Raw genomic sequence first — 17,440 nt, 5'->3', positions numbered from 1 at the left:
GACAGTATAATTTTTGTCATCAATAATGATAATCAGAATACTAATAAAGAAGGGGACCTCAAGTCTCAGCTCTATTTCACCTATGCCCTAGATGAGAACTGCCTTTTCAGCCATTTCTCTTCCCCTTAATTCCAGGCTTGAGTTTCTCAGTCTGCTGGTGGGTCCTGCTGCCATTTAGCAAGCCATTTTGGTCCTAGTAAGGTGTTACTCTGCGTCTTTCCTCCCTGTGCTTTTACCTGTCATATTATCTGTCTTTCCTCCAGCCCTGGGAAGTAGGTAGGAGAAGCTATTATTATTATCATTTTACAGACAGGTAAATTGAGGCTCAGAAGAAATCCTGTGGCCTTGCTAAGGTCACATGGCCCATCCAGGGCTCAAGTCCCTGGTCCTTTTCCTGTTTGTATCCAATTCTTTGACTTGTTTTTGTTACATAACGACCCAGCAGTGGCTGCCTATAAACTAGCACATGACTCAAGTGTTTGAGTTTCTTAGAAATGAATCAAGCCTCCCTACCAATTCCTGAATTTCAGTTGACCTAAACCAACAGGTCAATAGCTGGTGTGCAAGATCAGTCCACACTAGAGTCGGAATCTTTTTTTAAAAAAAAACTTTTTATTTTCTATTGTGGCATAGCTGATTAACAATGTTGTGATAGTTTTAGGTGGACAGCAAAGGGACTCAGCCATACATATACATATATCCATTCTCCCCAAAGCTCCTCTCCCACCCAGGCTGCCACATAACACTGAGCAGAGTTCCCTGTGCTATACAGTAGGACATTGTTGGTTATCCATTTTAAATACAGCAATGTATACATGTTGGTCACAAACTCCCAAACTATCCTTTCCCGCTACCCTTCCTTCCCACCCTGGGCAGCCATAAGTTCCTTCTCTGTAAGTCTCTTCTTAATCTGTAAGTAAGTTCATTTGTATCATTTCCTTTTAGATTCTACCTATAAGGGATGAGCTACGATGTTTTTTCTTCTCTGACTTACTTCACAGAGCGGGAATCTTGAGTAGGAAAATTCCCCTTTTGATTTGATGTTAGATTACTCTTCCTAGCACATAGTTCTGCTCTGGTCCTGCCTCTTCTCTAAAACCTTCAGTGGCTCCATACAACTAAGTAGAAAAATTATTTCAGTAGCTAAAGACTTCCTGACAAGCAGGTACCTGGAATGTCAACATTCTTTCACTTACGGTTTTAATCTAGCTCAAAGGCAAGAGGCCTCCTAATTCTCACTCCATGGCTCCACCCTCCCCCACTCCCCAGCCTTTGTCATAAATAGAATATATTCAGGATTCTTTCTTGAGAGCCACAGAGCCAGCCTCACACTGGATGCCAGAGGCAGTGGATAGGGGTGGGCCGTCAAAAATTAAATCCTGAGAGCACCCAGATCCATGGTAAATTCATATTCAGACTTTTTGGGGGAGAGTGTGGACATCATCCAGTGAAGAGGAATGAATCCAGTGACTCTTTCTCTCATGAAAGACTCTCCAAACTCTACAAAATATCTTCGCTCATTGCTTCTCCCCCGAGCCTAGGCAATCCAGAATGCCCAGCTTCAGGAAATTCGGCTTTCTGATATCAGTTCAGTCTCCCCCTTCTGGGTACCCTTGGGGTGCCAGGCAAATCTCAGTTTACCTCACCAAGAAACAGGAGTAAAAGGGCAGATGCATTTCCTAAAAGTACTCTTGGGCTATTTAGTTAATGTCCAAGAAAAGGGAAGGTGCTGGGCCATGAGGCAGAATGTCATTTTCTGATTTGTGCCTGGGTGATGGGGAGGAATTTCATCATCAGAAACAAGCCTGGCATTTTGAACAAATGTGGTAGGACTGTCTTTAGTGGAAGCTTGATTTGGCTTTGAATTCTTCTAAGTGCATCTGCTTCCCCATGGAAGAGACAGAATTACAGAGTCACAAACTCCCAGAACTAGATGCCTGAGTCCTCACATATGGACCATTATGGATACAGGTCACAGAGCATCAGATTCACAGCACATCCCACCAGGCAGTTCAGAACAACAGGCAGGACACAGAATGTTAGGATGGCAGAGCCCCCACTTGTCAGATCTGGAGGGGCTCCCAGTCTGGTTTTTCAAACCTGTGCTTCCCAAGAGAATGAGGGGCAAGCCTGGAGGCAGAGTCCGAGGCCTGGAGCCCTGCTTTGATAGTGCAGTTCTGCTTTTATCTGTTTATAGGCTGTGTTTCCAAGTACAACTTGATTAGGGAAAAAAGAAAGCAACAGAGGGGTCTGAAATCGCGGATCCATTCCTGCCCCTTCCCCCAAGACACACACATCATTTAGAGGTGAAGATGGAGGTCCAGATGGCATAGGTGACTGATTTGACCAACACTCCCAGGGAATAAGTGACTTTAGATCTAGGTCTTCCAAGAGCCAGGTCAGCTAACTACACTGACCACTGAATAGGCATCAGTGAATGTGCAACCCTGATCCACAGCCAGAGGAAGTCCCAAATTCCACACACCAAAGAATCTGCCCATGTAAGTTGGAAAGGACTTTAGAGCTCTCTTTGTAGTCCCCATGGGCAACCATTCCCCTGGAGTAGCACATCCTTTCCCAGGTGGCCACCCAGAATCTGCTTGGATTCCCCCAGAGATGGGGAGCTCTCTATATTGTGAGACGACTCATTCCAGAATTGCACTTGAGATCGCTAACCAAGAAAACAGGGCTACATCTCAGAACACTGTTCCTGCCAGTTGTATTCAGACTTTTATCACTGACTTGGATAAAGACACAGATGTTACAATCACCAAGTTGCTAAACATTTGAATGAAGATTCTGAGAAGCTGGAGCAGTGAGTGAAACACATGGAGAAATGAATCCTAGTCTCATTAAAGCCCTATGTCATTTAGTTGCAGAAGATCAGCCTGCATAGAAACAGATTGGGGGTGGTGTGAAAAGACATCTAGGAGTTTTCATTACCTACAAACTCAACAATCAATAATCTGAGCCGGTTGCTAAAAAGCAATAGTACGTGGTAATATTTGTTGAAAATTGTGTCATATACCATAGTAATTATGTACTTTAATTCATTTCATTCTCAAAATGATATTATGAAGTCAGGAAACTAAGGATCAGAGAATGTAAGTCACTTGCCCAAAGTCACACGGCCAGAAGCTGTGTGCTGTGAGCCATTTTCTGCACGAAATGGGATCGGGAGTTACACAGAGTTTGACTCACACATATATCCTAAAAGAGCCCGTTCGTGAAGCCCCACACCTGCACTTGCTCACACCTGTGCACACACACAAGCCCCATGGCTACCAGTTTATTTACTCCCATTCCATTCATTCTGTCAAGCAGGCACACACAAAGAGTGTACCCACATAATTATTCAAAATTGCCTCCTAAGTGTGTGTGTATGTGATTTCTTGCAAATGTGCACATTCAGCCACATGCAGATTTCTCTCTGAGTCTGGGGAGCCAAAAGCTTGAGGCCCCACCCCGGACAAGCGCCTGCTCGCAGCTTCCCAGCACAGCCTATGGCTCGGCTAGCAAGCTTAGACTCGACCAGGGACCAGCGGCTTCCTGCTCCACTGGGAAGCAGACTGGGCCTTCTCTAGGGGGTTCAGTGGACCCTACCCGCACCCCAATCTCAGTCTTTGATTCTGCCTTGGCTTTGAAACAACAGTAACTAATATTTATTGAGTGCTTTTCTATGGGCCAGGTGCCATACTAAGCACAGTAACGTACACAATCCTGCTTCATCTTCATAAAACCTCTGGAAAGCAGTGTTCTTAATAACCCCATCTTACAGATGAGGAAACTGAGGTTCTAAGAGGTAAACTTCCCCAAGGTTATCTGGTCAGCAAGTGGTAGAGTTGGACTTGACCCCAAACAGTTGGATTTACAAGTGAGCACAGTTTCTCTTTATCGCAATGTGACTAGGAGGAAAGAACCTGGCTCTGGTTCTCACCCTGTGACCTTGGGCAAGCCCCTTTCTTTTGGAGGGACTTTATTTTCCAGCTTCAAAAAGGAAGGGATGCTCACTAAAGGTTCTCTCAGTTTTCCCTCTGTCTTTGTTTTTCCTAAGTCCAGATCCTTCCATTTTTTTCAACTAGTATTTATTGAGCTTGCTTATTTACCAGGCACTGATCAAAGCACTGGGAGTTCATGCATGAATAAGATACCCAAAGCTCCTGTCTTCATGGAGCCCAGGAGACAGTAAACAAATAAATAAGAACAATATTGGGAGGTGACAAGTGCCGTGGAGAAAATGAGGGTGAAGTGATAAAAAAGGGTGTTAGATAGCAGGCTACATCAACCTGGGGGTTAGAAGGTGTGCTGAGAAGCTGTGTTCAGTCGCTCAGCTATGTCTGACTCTTTGTGACCCCATGGACTGTAAGCTGCCAGGCTCCTCTGTCCATGGGATCCCCCAGGCAAGAATACTGGAGTGGGTTGCCATTTCCTTCTCTAGAAGGTGACATTAGAGCTGAGAAATGGATAACAAGAAGGAGCTAGCCATGGGTGAATCTTAAACAGAGGAAAACAGCAAGTGCAAATTTGGTGTTTGCAGAAGAGAAAGAAGACCCTGTTGCTGCAGCTTGGTGAACAATAAGAGGGGTGCTGGGAGGTATCATCTGAGATACAGGCAGGGCCCAGATGGTGGGGAGCCTTCCAGGCTATGATACAAGTTCAGATTTCATTTAAATGCTACAGGAAGCTGCTGGAAAATTTTAAGCGTGGAAGTGATAAGAATTCATTTATGCTTTCACAAGATGTTTCAAAATAGTGGTCCTAGGTGCTGTGGGTGGGGAGGGTAGCCCAGGGAGCTGAACATGTCCCTGCCCCCTGCAAGCCTGTTCACTTGCCTGGGCACAGCGCCAGAAACAAGTCTCAGACACAGGCCCTTCCCCCAGCAAACCACTTACCAGGTCTGTGAGTCCTACAGCTTGAACACAGCCATGGGCACCAAACCCCCACCCAAGGGTTCATTCCCTTTGACATCATCCCCTTTGACCACCACCACCACCACCACCATCACTACACCCTGCCCTGACGAGACCCCATCCCTGCTCCCCTCTCTGCAGCTCACTTTAAGGACTCTAGCTCTGCAAGGCACCCCTGCAGCTGCTGAGCGGAGTGTCTTGTTGGGACCTGCCCTCCACGGGAGCTGACCTGGTGAACAGGAAGTGTTCCCCACAGCAGGGCGGGCGGAGCTGGGAGGCTGCCTGCATCCTGGACTTGCTGGGCCACCGAATTGAGTGTGGACCTGGGACCAGGTAAGCACTCATTTCCCCCCTCCAGCTTCAACTTCAAAAGCAATGCGGTCCTGGGGGAAGGGGTGGGGTCTGAATGATTGAGGGGAGGCAGTCCCCTTCCTGCTTGCAAGGAACCGTGTCAGGGATGGGCAAGTGTGGCTTTTCCCTGTGGCCAGGACCCTTGTGGGCTGCAGTGGCAAGCAAGGAGTGACAGCAAGGAGTGGGAACGGTGGGGAATAGACAACATCTTGTTGTGTCACAGGCTTTAGGACCCCAGGTGTACAGTCTGCCTCCATCCTGGCCCCTCTCTTCTGAGGTGCTGGGCTTAGGGCGCCACCAACAGGATGTCAAGTGAGGAATGGTGGGAGGGAGCCTGGAAGGAGGAGGCATAATCAAATTCTTTACTATCACAGGCTTTCAGAGCCCAAGTTAGGCTGACTTTCCCATTTCTGCCTTCACTCTCCTTCCCATGTTGGGATGCAACCCACAGGGTCTTAAAGAACCTGCCTTTGGTTGTCTCGACTCTAAAGAGACAAGGATCTAAGCCTCTCTTTTTCCCCCTTGCCCTGGACGTTTAACTCTTCCTTGCCTTTGAAGACCAAGGCAACTGGAAAAACAAGTCTTGCTTGTTTCCTCCAGGAATGCTTGGCACATCTGGCTGATAGCCATGAACTCCCCAGAGTCAAGACTCCCATGGTCAAGCCAGGCACCAGCCTGGTGCACACAGCCTTCCAGGTGCTTCTAGAAGACTCGGTTTGGCAACCAAACTCAGCCTACCTCATGACCCTCCCCATCCTTGGCCCTGATGAGTCTCATATTTTGACCCAGGATGGAGTCCAGGGATGAGCCACTGAGGAAGCTGTAAGGGAGAGGTTGGGGAACAGTGGGTCTTAGAGGTGAAGCGCTCACTCGTGGTTACTTCAACAATTGCCAGGGGCTGCTTCTTACCTGGCTGCCCACTATGTGACTCGGGGCAAGATCCCTCCCCCACCTGGGTTCTCTTTTTCCATCTCTGCATGAGAAGCGGGTCCGAGCTCCATTCTCTCTCAGGACCACTTCAGTTCTGCCATTTCAGAGGAGGAAGGCAAGGTGTTTCTCTCTTCAGAATTACAAGACAAGTCAGAATCAGGCCCCATCCAAAGGGACTTTTTGGTGGAGGAGATGTAGCTAAGCCAGGGACTTTTCCCCATGAAATATTTATTTACTTATTTGGCATATCAGGTCTTAGCTGCGTCATGCAGGATATTTGGTTATAATACTTGGGCTCTCTAGCTGTGATGTGTGGGGTCAGTAGTTGTGGCACTCGGGCCTAGTTGCCCTGCAACATGTGGGATCTTATTCCCTGAGCAGGAATTTGAACCCATGTCCCCCCCTGCATTGCAAGGCAGATTCTTAACCACTGGACTACAAGGGATGTCTCACCAGGATTAATTTGTGCTTTGTTTCTATTTAGCTGTCAGGCCATGGGCAGGCCCCTTCCATTTATGAAACTTAGATTCCTATGACTAATAATAGTTAATATTATGTTAAAACTTACAGTCTTCCCTGGTGGCTCAGATGGTAAAGAATCTGCCTGAAATGCAGGAGACAGGGGTTCGATCCCTGGGTTGGGAAGATTCCCTGGAGAAGGAAATGGCAACCCACTCTAGTATTCTTCTCTGGGAAATCCCATGGACAGAGGATCCTGGCGGGCTACAGTCCATGGGGTTAGACACGATTGAGTGACTTTCACTTCACTTCACTTATGTTAAAATTTACTATGTGCCAGGCACTCTGTTAGCTCATTTACCTTTGTTATTTCACTTAATTTTCAAACAATCAAATGAGGTAGATATTATCCTTATTCCTACTCTACAGAAGAGGGGATTGAGGCTCATAGAGGTGAAACAACCTGCCCAGAAAGTCACCCAGCTAGTAAATAGTGGAGCCAGGCCTGATGGCCCAGGAGCCTGATGCCAGGCCTTCGATCCTGGTCCCTTTGCTTTTTCGCAGCCCCTACATGTGCAGATACAGCTCAGTTCAACTAGAGTTCAGCCCTGATGGAAGTGTCTTATGGGAAGTATTTAGTGCCAGACTGCTAAGCTTGGGTGCCTCTTCAGAATGATTTTAGCATCACTGAGGAAGATTTTCCAGTGGTAAAGAACCCACTTGCCAATGCAGGAGACATAAGAGATGCAGATTTGATCCCTGGGTCGGGAAGATCCCCTGGAGGAGGAAATGGCAACTCACTCCAGTATTCTTGCCTGGAGAATCCCATGGACAGAGGAAACTGGTGGGCTACAGTCCATGGGGTCCCAAAGAGTTGGACACGGCTGAAGCAACTTAGCACGCATGCACAGGGAACCACTGAAGGTTTGGAAAAGGGAGGGAAGCAGTTAAGGACTGTGCTGTATCTGCTGGATGCCCTTGAGGAAGCACTTAAACTAGTCTGTTACTCTTCAAACACAAGGTTTTGCAATCTCAGCACTACTGACTTGCTGTGGGTGTCTGTCCCGTGCACCATAGGCTGTTTGGCAACATCCCCATTCTCTTTCTACTAAATGCCAACAGCATCTTCTGCACAAGCTGGAATAGCCAAAAATATCTTTGTGCATGCTACATTGCTTTGGTTGTGTCTGACTCTTTGCGACCCTAGGGACTGTAGCCCACCAGGCTCCTCAGTCCATGGGATTCTCCAGGCAAGAATAGGAGTGGGTTGCCTTGCCCTTCTCCAGGGCATCTTCCCTACCCAGGGATCAAACCTGCATCTCTTAAGTTTCTTGAATTGGCAGGTGGGTTCTTTACCATGAGTGCCACCTGGGAAGGAAAAAATACCTTCAGACATTGCCAAATGTCCTCTGAGGGGCAAAACCACCCCAGTTAAGAGCCACAGCAGTAGGAACCATTTCTTTCCTAACTCATGCCTTTTCTTTTTCTGCCCAGGGTTTCAGGAGGTTTTCCATCATGATTATTGCCTCGTTGGGGTTTGCCATTCTCTTGCTCCACTGTACAACTTGTGAGAACCCCCTCATCTCCTCAGCCTGGCACTTCACACATCCCCTATATAATGCGACCATCTATGAAAACTCTGCTCCCAAGACCTATGTGGAAAGCTCTGAGAAAATGGGCATCTACCTCACAGACCCCCAGTGGGCAGTGAGGTACCGGATTATCTCTGGAGATGTGGCCAATGTGTTTAAAACAGAGGAGTACGTGGTGGGCAACTTCTGCTTTCTGAGAATAAGGACAAAGAGCAGCAACACGGCCCTTCTGAACAGGGAGGTGCGAGACAGCTACACCCTCATCATCCAAGCCACGGAGAAGACCCTGGAGTTAGAAGCGCTGGCCCGCGTGGTGGTCCGCATCCTGGACCAGAATGACCTGAAGCCCCTCTTCTCCCCGCCTTCATACCGAGTCACCATCTCTGAGGACATGCCCCTCAAGAGCCCCATCTGCAAGGTGAGCGCCACCGATGCAGACCTGGGCCAGAACGCCGAGTTCTATTATGCGTTTAACACAAGGTCGGAGATGTTCGCCATCCACCCCGCCAGCGGGGTGGTCACCTTGGCTGGGAAGCTCAACGTCACCTGGCGAGGGAAGCACGAGCTCCAGGTACTGGCTGTGGACCGCATGCGGAAGATCTCGGAGGGCAATGGATTCGGCAACGTGGCTGCGCTCGTCATTCACGTGGAGCCTGCCCTCAGGAAGCCCCCAGCCATTTCCTCGGTGGTCTTGGCTGCACCGGACCACCAGGAGGACGCCGCCTACGCCACTGTCATGGTAGATGCAAACAGCTCAGGGGCGGACGTGGACTCTCTGGAAATCGTTGGTGGTGACCCTGGAAAGAACTTCAAAGCCATCAAGTCTTACGCCCGGAGCAGTGAGTTCAGCGTGGTTTCTGTCAAAGACATCAAATGGATGGACCACCCTCATGGATTCAACCTCAGCCTGCAGGCCAGGGCTGGGAGCAGACCTTCCGTTTACTCCCAGATCCGGGGCTTTCACTTACCTCCTTCCAAACTGACTTCCCTCAAGTTTGAGAAGGCCACGTACAGAGTGCAGCTTAGTGAGTTTTCCCCCACTGGCAGCCGCGTGGTGATGGTGAAAGTAACCCCAGCCTTCCCCAACCTGAAGTATGTTCTAAAGCCATCCTCAGAGAGTGCAGCATTTAAACTGAATGCCCGCACGGGGCTGATCACCACCACAAAGCTCATGGACTTCCATGACCAAGCCCAGTACCAGCTACACATCAGAACCTCACTGGGCCTGGCCTCCACCACTGTGGTCATTGACATTATGGACTGTAATAATCATGCCCCAGTGTTCAACAGGTCCTCCTACGATGGCACTTTTGATGAGAACATCCCTCCAGGCACCAGTGTTCTGACTGTTAGTGCCACAGACCAGGATCATGGAGAGAATGGATATATCACCTACTCCATCGCTCGTCCAAATGCTGTCCCCTTTTCTATTGACCCTTACCTGGGGATCATCTCCACCTCCAAACCCATGGACTATGAGCTCATGAATAGAATTTACACTTTCCGGGTACGGGCATCAGACTGGGGATCCCCATTTCGCCAGGAAAAAGAAGTGTCTGTTTCTCTTAGGCTCAAGAATCTGAATGACAACAAGCCTATGTTTGAGGAAGTTAATTGCACTGGGTCTATCCACGAAGACTGGCCAGTAGGAAAATCAGTAATGACTGTGTCAGCTATAGATGTGGATGAGCTTCTGAACCTAAAATACGAGTTTGTATCGGGCAACGAACTAGAGTATTTTGATCTAAATCATTTCTCTGGTGTGATATCCCTCAAACGCTCTTTTAGGAACCGTACTACTGGTCAACCCATCAGCTATTCCCTGAAAATTACTGCTTCAGATGGGAAAAATTATGCCTCACCCATGACTTTGAATGTTACTGTAGTGAAGGACCCTCATTTTGAGGTCCCTGTAAAGTGTGAGAAGACAGGGGTACTGACACATTTCACAAAGACCATCTTGCACTCTATTGGGCTTCAGAATCAGGAGTCCAATGATGAGGATTTCACTTCCTTAAGTGCATATCAGATCAATCATCATACCCCTCAGTTTGAGGACCACTTTCCACAGTCCATTGACATCCTTGAGAGTGCTCCTCTCAACACACCTCTAGCCCATCTGGCAGCCACTGACCCTGATGCTGGCTTTAATGGAAAATTGGTCTATGTGATTGCAGATGGCAATGAAGAGGGTTGCTTTGACATTGAGCTGGAAACAGGGCTGCTCACTGCAGCTGCCCCCTTAGACTATGAAGCCACCAGTTTCTACGTCCTCAATGTAACAGTGTATGACCTGGGCACTCCCCAGAAGTCCTCCTGGAAGCTGCTGACAGTGAATGTGGAAGACTGGAATGACAACGCGCCCAGATTTCCTCCCGGTGGGTACCAGGTAACAATCTCAGAAGACACAGAAGTTGGAACCACTGTTGTAGAGCTGAAAGCAAAAGATGTTGACTCAGAGGATAACGGGAGGGTTCGATATGCGCTGTTAAGCCCCACAGAGAAGTTCTCCCTCCATCCTCTCACCGGAGAAATAGTTGTCACAGGACACTTGGATCGGGAATCAGAACCTCAGTATATACTCAAGGTGGAGGCCAGGGACCAGCCCAGGAAGGGCCACCAGCTTTTCTCTGTCACTGACCTGATAATCACATTGGAAGATGTCAATGACAACTCCCCTCAGTGCATCACAGAACACCGCAGGCTTAAGGTCCCAGAGGATCTACCCCCAGCGACTATTCTAACATTTCTGGATGCCTCTGATCCTGACCTGGGCCCTGCGGGAGAAGTACAGTATGTCCTGTTGGATGATGTTCACGGGACCTTCCATGTGAACCCGATGACAGGGGCACTCAGTCTGGAGAAAGAGCTGGACTTTGAGAGGAGGGCTGGATATAACCTGAGCCTATGGGCCAGCGACAGTGGGAAGCCCCTGGCCCGCAGGACCCTCTGCCACGTGGAGGTGATCGTCCTGGATGTGAATGAGAATCTCCACCCTCCCTACTTCGCTTCCTTTGTGCACCAGGGCCAGGTGCAGGAGAACAGCCCCTCAGGAACCTCAGTGATGGTAGTGGCCGCCCACGATGATGACACTGGCTTGGACGGGGAGCTCCAGTACTTCCTGCGCGCTGGCACCAGTCTTGCTGCCTTTAGCATCAACCAAGACACAGGTACTGGGCGTTGGGAGGGACAGGAGGGCCAGGTGCTGGGAGAGGATGGGGCTACGGAAAATCAGGGGCTCTTTTGAGAGAAGTCAGGCTGTAAGCTAAAAGGAGCAATAAATAGGGCCACTCCTTCCTGTCCCTCTTATTTTCATTTTTTATTTTTTAAATTATTTTGGCCACGCCACATGACTTTTTGGATCTTAGTCCCCTGACTAGGGATTGGCAGTGAAACTACAGAGCCCTGACCACGGGACCACCTGGGAATTTCCTCACTCTTTTTTAATGCCTGCATTTGTTCATATGCTTTTACTCGTATGCATGAGTCTCTATAGGAAAACCTCTTTAAAATGCAGTTCTTGGGTCAAAGGACAACACACATTTTCAATGTTAATATATCTTTCCAAGTTGTCCTCCAAAAAGGTGGCAGCAATGTATTTATTCCTTTGAAGCTCCATAGAAAACAAGTGCAATTCAGCAAACACTGGGCACCTTCTACTTGTGAGGCCCTGAGGTAGGTAACTTAGAGAAGATCCCAGGTGAATAAAAGTAGGTTATTCAGCTTGTGAAGTTTACAACCTGATGGATGATTTCTCTCCAGGGTAAAGGGGAGGGTGATGAAAGAGTCAATTGAGAGTCAATTCTAGACTCAGCTCTTCTGCTTACTTGCTGCATGATCTTGGTCAAGTCATGCTCTTTCTATGGGCCTCAGTTTCCCCATCTGTCAAAGGAGGAAGGTTGCTTCAACTCTGAGATGCTGCCCTCTCACCTAGGTCTTCAGAGTTCAGTATGCCCCATGAGAGCTTAGAGCACCAGGCTCTTTTGCTCACTCTTGGACCCTTGACCTCTAGAAAAATGTTGGCCCACAATAAGTAATTTGTAGAATGAGTGAACTAATGAGTGAAGCTAAGTCTCTAAAATCGTGAAGACGATGGAGAGGGGAATAGCAATTTATTCATCAAATCCCTCGCCCTTGAATTAGTATCTATAAGGAAGGAACCACTGTAACGAACAAAGTATGGAAATCCCACCTAGAGAATGTGAAATAAATAAATTGGACTTGGGTTGAAGTAGTCAGGAGAAAGCAGATCAAACACTATGGCCTTCTGGAAATCCTGCGTGTGCCCATATGCCCCAGGTATGGATCTGTCTTAGCAGAGAAAGGCTCTGAGAGGTTCTTCAATAAGGATACAAGCTCCCCTGTGTTTAACTCAGCAGCTCCCACGCCGTATAGGCCACAGTTCCCTTTTCTCCTGAAACACTTGTTAATATCCTTTCCATGGTATGGTTTCAGGACTGTTAGGTAAAGTGATCTCTAGAGCTCCTTTGAGCTCTGAAATACTTTGGGTTTGGTGATCACCTCTCCCCAGGAATGATTCAGACTCTGGCACCCCTGGACCGAGAATTTGCATCCTGTTACTGGCTGACGGTACTGGCAGTAGACAGGGGTTCCACCCCCCTCTCGTCTGTAACTGAAGTCTACATTGAGGTTTTGGATGTCAATGACAACCCACCCCAAATGTCCAGACCTGTGTTCTACCCCTCCGTCCGGGAGGATGCGCCATTGCACACCTCTGTGCTTCAGCTGGATGCCTGGGACCCTGACTCCAGCTCCAAAGGGAAACTGACCTTCAATATCACCAGCGGGAACCATATGGGATTCTTTGTCCTTCATCCTCTCACAGGTAAGGACCTCAGAAACCTGGGTGAATAGGATTCTCTACAGCAGTGCTTCTCAAAGTTGTGATCTGAAGATTGGCATCGTGAGTGTCACATATGAACCTGCTAGTAGGTCAAGTTCTCAGGCTCCACCTTAGACCTACTGAATCAGAAATCTGTATTTTAATAAGACATGCAGAGGATTTTGATGTGTGCTGTGTTTGAGAACTGCACTTCATCAAAGTCCATCTCTATGGAAGAATAAGAATATGTCCATTTTCTTTCCTTGGGACCTAGGGAAGCCAAGCAGGTTTTCCATGTTGTCAAGTTGGGACTATTTCAACCCTGCCAGTGTTCCCAACATGACCATTCCCCAGAATCACAAGCCACAGGCTGAGTCTCTTAACTCTAGTTTCAAACTGATCTCAAGCCTGTCCATGGCGTGGTGGTGACAGAGATCCACTTCAGAGGAGTCAACAATCTCACAAAGATCTCTCCTCAACCCAGCCCATCTAGGATGGTTCAGAGGAATCTAGAGGTCAACAACTTGCAGCAGTGAACCAGATACAGTCCACAGCAGTGTTCTGTTTGGCCTGCACAAGCTTTAAACAATAATTTTCAAGTTGTTGCCAACATTTAAAAATGAGCAAAGCTCACAAAATGTTCCAGGCTTCTGTAGCTAGAAGATCTAGCTATGCCAACTGCACATCCCGCAGCGCCACAACCACCTGAGCCAACAGCAGCTCCCTGTGTAGGGCAGGCGTGTCCTCTCTCTTCTCTCCTCCCCTCACTCCCGCCTGCTTCCTGCATTTATGCTGCCTGCCTGGCTCCCAGAAGAATGAGAGCCAGTTCCCATGGCTGCAGGCACAGCTCCAAGGCCTTGTGTCCCTCTGGACCATGAACAACAATGCTATTGCAGAGAATGCTGACATTCTTGCCTTCCAACCCAACTTCCTATTCTCCAGCTCCAACCACTGACTCTTGTCCTTGAAGGACAGAAGTCTGGCAAGATTGGAAAAAGGCAGGTGGCGAGGTAGGGGCATGGGGGAGAGCTAGCAGCAGCTTCCTTCATGATCCTTAAGGAAAAAGGGAGTCAGGAAAAGCAAGGACCTGGGGGTCCTGAGGCAGACAGCGGGTGGGAGACATAAGTGCCCTGTGACATCTGTTTGGCACCTTTGACCTCGGGGCATGGATTAGTCTTCCTGGAAGGAGAATGCTTTTCCCAAGCTGGCTCTCTGCCTGGGCCCACTCGGCCCCTCCCTTTTTGGAAGCAAGACATCTCTCACCTAAGGTAATAGGTTCTCTACCTCTCCCAAATCCCTGCTGTGTTTACTGTTAACAGTTCCCTGACACCAGGTCTGGCAAAATGCCCCAGAGGGCAGAGATGCTTAGTCTTCCTTCAGTCAGAAATTCTTCCTTCCTTCAGAAATTCTTATCAGCATGAACATTTAAAAATAAAATAAATCCAGCAATGACCCCTCCCCCCACCCCCGCCTACCTTTCTTATCCCTTAGATTGTCCTAATTCCATACCTGGATCCCTTGGCTGGTTTCCCTATGCCCTTAAGATAAAGCCAAGCCCTGTCACGTCCCATGAGCTTGCCTCTCTCACTCCATCGCTCTCTGATTCCAACCATGTGGCCTGCCTCAGTCCACGCACGCCCTCTCCTGGCACAAGGCCTTTGCACAAGCTTTTCCTTCTGCCAGGGGTCTCCTCTCCTTTTTCAAGGTAACTCCTGCTTTTCTTTCAGATCTTAGCTCAGCTGTTCTTTTCTTAAAGAAGTTTTTTTTTTTTTAACACTATAATACACCTCCCAGCAGCATCTACTTTTAAAAAACACGCTATCACATAGAACATTATAGTCATCTGTGTGATTATTCCATCAATTATCCACATACTTCACTAGACTTCAACAAGCTTTCCAGAAAAGGAACTTTGACTGTTTTTTGAAAACTATAATATCAAGGCCTGGCACAGAATAGAACCTCAACAAATAATGAGGAAATGAATGAATGAATCTCTGCCAGCATCCACAATCATTGGTTACGCCTGAGATTCATTTATTCTGCAAATGTTTGAAGGTGTCTGTCTTTATAAGGCATTTAAGTTAAGTGCTATGGAGAGGGGAAGAAGAAAAAGACACAGTTTCAGGCCTTGAGGAACCCAATCCATGAGCAGTATAAAGATTTGGATACAAAAAGAGCTGTAGAACCGGTGTAAAGAGTACAACATTGTAAAAGATGAGTAGATGCGAGGCTGTGACTTTCGAGGAGAGAGGAAGCTGCTCAGTATAGTGGACCAGCAATGGCTTCATGGGACAGCAGGCAGGGAAGATTCTGACAGGCAGCAGGCTGGGCGGGCACTTGGGTAAAAATGGTTATGGAAGCAGCAGCCAGGAGGAGAAGACCCAAGACTTGCTGAAGACAGAGCAAGTAGGTCCATTTTCTCTTTATTTTTTAAAAAACTTTTTTCTTCTTCTTTAATGGTGAAATAATCATAGACTTACAGGAGAGCTGCAAAGAGAGTTCTCATACACTCAGCTTCCCCTAATATTAACACAGTGTATGTGTCAACACTAAGAATTAATACTGGTGCAAGGGAATTCAGGAAATTACAGATTTCATTCAGATTTCCCCAGTTTTCTCTGCTAACGGCCTTACTCCCATCTAAGACTTCATACCAACCTCAGAGAGGGGGATGTGGAGGAGCACAGGGCAATGGTCCAGGGCAGCAATTCCAGAGACACTGGCCCTGAGAAGGTGGGGGAGAAGGCAGCAGGGGAGGCGGTGGTGAGAGAAAGCAAAGAGAGAAAAGAAAAGCTAGAGATAGAAGAACAGTGACTGAGTTTCCCAGACACACAGAGAGGGGAGGGAGAGAGGAATCCCTGGGAAGGCAAGACAGGTGGGGGTCGGACAGGAATCCACAGAGAGAGGGGAGAGGGGCTGAAGCAGGAGCAGGAGGAGGGCAGGACTGAGCTGGAAGGAAGGCTCTCCACCAAGCCCTCTCATCCCGCACTCTTCCTGGGGGTCCCCCGGATGCCAGGCCTTCCCCGGCAGGTTCCTCGGCTTGGGGACAAGCTGGGTGGGGCGACCTGAAACAATATTCACTCTGTCCCAGAGGAACGTCTTCCTTCCTGGTTGTGGGGCTTTCCAACAACCTCCTAGGACCTCTCCCATGGCTGCCTTCAGTGAGGAAAGAAAGAGCCAGAACGACACAAAGGCAAAGACACGCCCCCAACAGAAGTCACTCCTCACATCTGCATTGGAGACCCCACCCCAACACCAGATCCCCCTTCCCCTCAGGAGGCCCCCAACCCCCCCCCCCCACTTCATTCCATTACTCTATTATTTAATTGCCTAAACAAGATCAAGAAACTTACAGAAAGCTTTTAGAACACCCACAACCCCCTACCAATAGCTCTGCCTTCATTGAAAAGGGTCCCACCTACCCAGCTAGGACCTCTCAAGTCTATGGGCTCGGGTGCCCCTCTGGTCTCCCAACAATCTTGAGCTTGACTTGTCTGATGCAGGCAGAGAACTGGCTCCTTTTCACCATTATGGCCTCAATTGATAGCCACAGTGCCTAGAGAATGGAAACCAGAATTACAGATCACTAAGTTCACCTTTGGGAATTTACAGAAGTGCTGGGAGGAGCCCAGGGCAGCCCTCCTCTGGTTCATCTGTGCCAGCTGGGCATGGGAAGAGCCCATTCTAGGTGCCAGGTGAGCGAGAGAATTAGAATAAAGGAGTAAAACATCACCCCTTTGTGATTTCTCGGGAGCTAGAGGCAGTGACTGTGACCCCCGTTATAACTCCTGATGAGCTGCCTTTTCACTCCACAGTATCCTGGGCTCAGCACCCTCCTCGTGGCGGAAGCAGGAAGTAGGTGGGGCCTCTGCTGTCCTCTTCCTCCCTCTCCTCCCCTCCTCTCTCTCCAGGTTTCCATTTCCTCTTTATGTTCGTGCTCTCCCAAGACCAAAAGGATTCTGATCTAGGCTTTGAATGTAGGCGTTGAATTTATCCCAGTAAAATGGCCCTGGCAGACCTTTGCTCCAGTCTCCCCCCAACCATCTCTCCTCCAGGTCTCCTAGCCACTGCCCGGCAGCTGGACCGAGAAAACAAGGATGAACACATCCTGGAGGTGAGTGATGCTGCTGAACCCCTTCACTACATTTGAAAACCTCCTGCAGGAGGCCAGGCTGGAGCCAAGCCAGGCCTTGGGGCCACATGCACCTCTCCAGGCAGTAGCTGAGGAGGGTTCTGACTCAGGGAGAAGTTGCTACTTAAGCTGAGCAGGAAGCACTGATCAATTAGTAGTGCCTGCAGGGAGTGCAGGAAAACGGAGCAGTACACATGGATTATGTCTTTGTCCAGTATGC

General features: G+C 48.5%; 1 protein-coding gene across 1 annotated transcript in view; it reads left to right on the top strand.

Moving 5' to 3' along the window:
* Positions 1-8,165: 8,165 nt before the first annotated feature.
* The window catches only part of FAT2 (FAT atypical cadherin 2), a 62,997-nt gene continuing 53,722 nt past the window's right edge, over positions 8,166-17,440 (top strand). The window contains exons 1-3 of the mRNA XM_069589975.1: positions 8,166-11,412; positions 12,774-13,088; positions 17,144-17,202. Coding sequence (XP_069446076.1) covers positions 8,166-11,412; positions 12,774-13,088; positions 17,144-17,202 — 3,621 coding nt within the window. The remainder of the gene's footprint in view (positions 11,413-12,773; positions 13,089-17,143; positions 17,203-17,440) is intronic.

Source organism: Ovis canadensis, chromosome 5 (assembly GCF_042477335.2).
Source record: "Ovis canadensis isolate MfBH-ARS-UI-01 breed Bighorn chromosome 5, ARS-UI_OviCan_v2, whole genome shotgun sequence".
Classification (NCBI taxonomy): Eukaryota; Metazoa; Chordata; class Mammalia; order Artiodactyla; family Bovidae; genus Ovis; species Ovis canadensis.
This window is presented reverse-complemented; position numbering and strand designations above follow the sequence as displayed.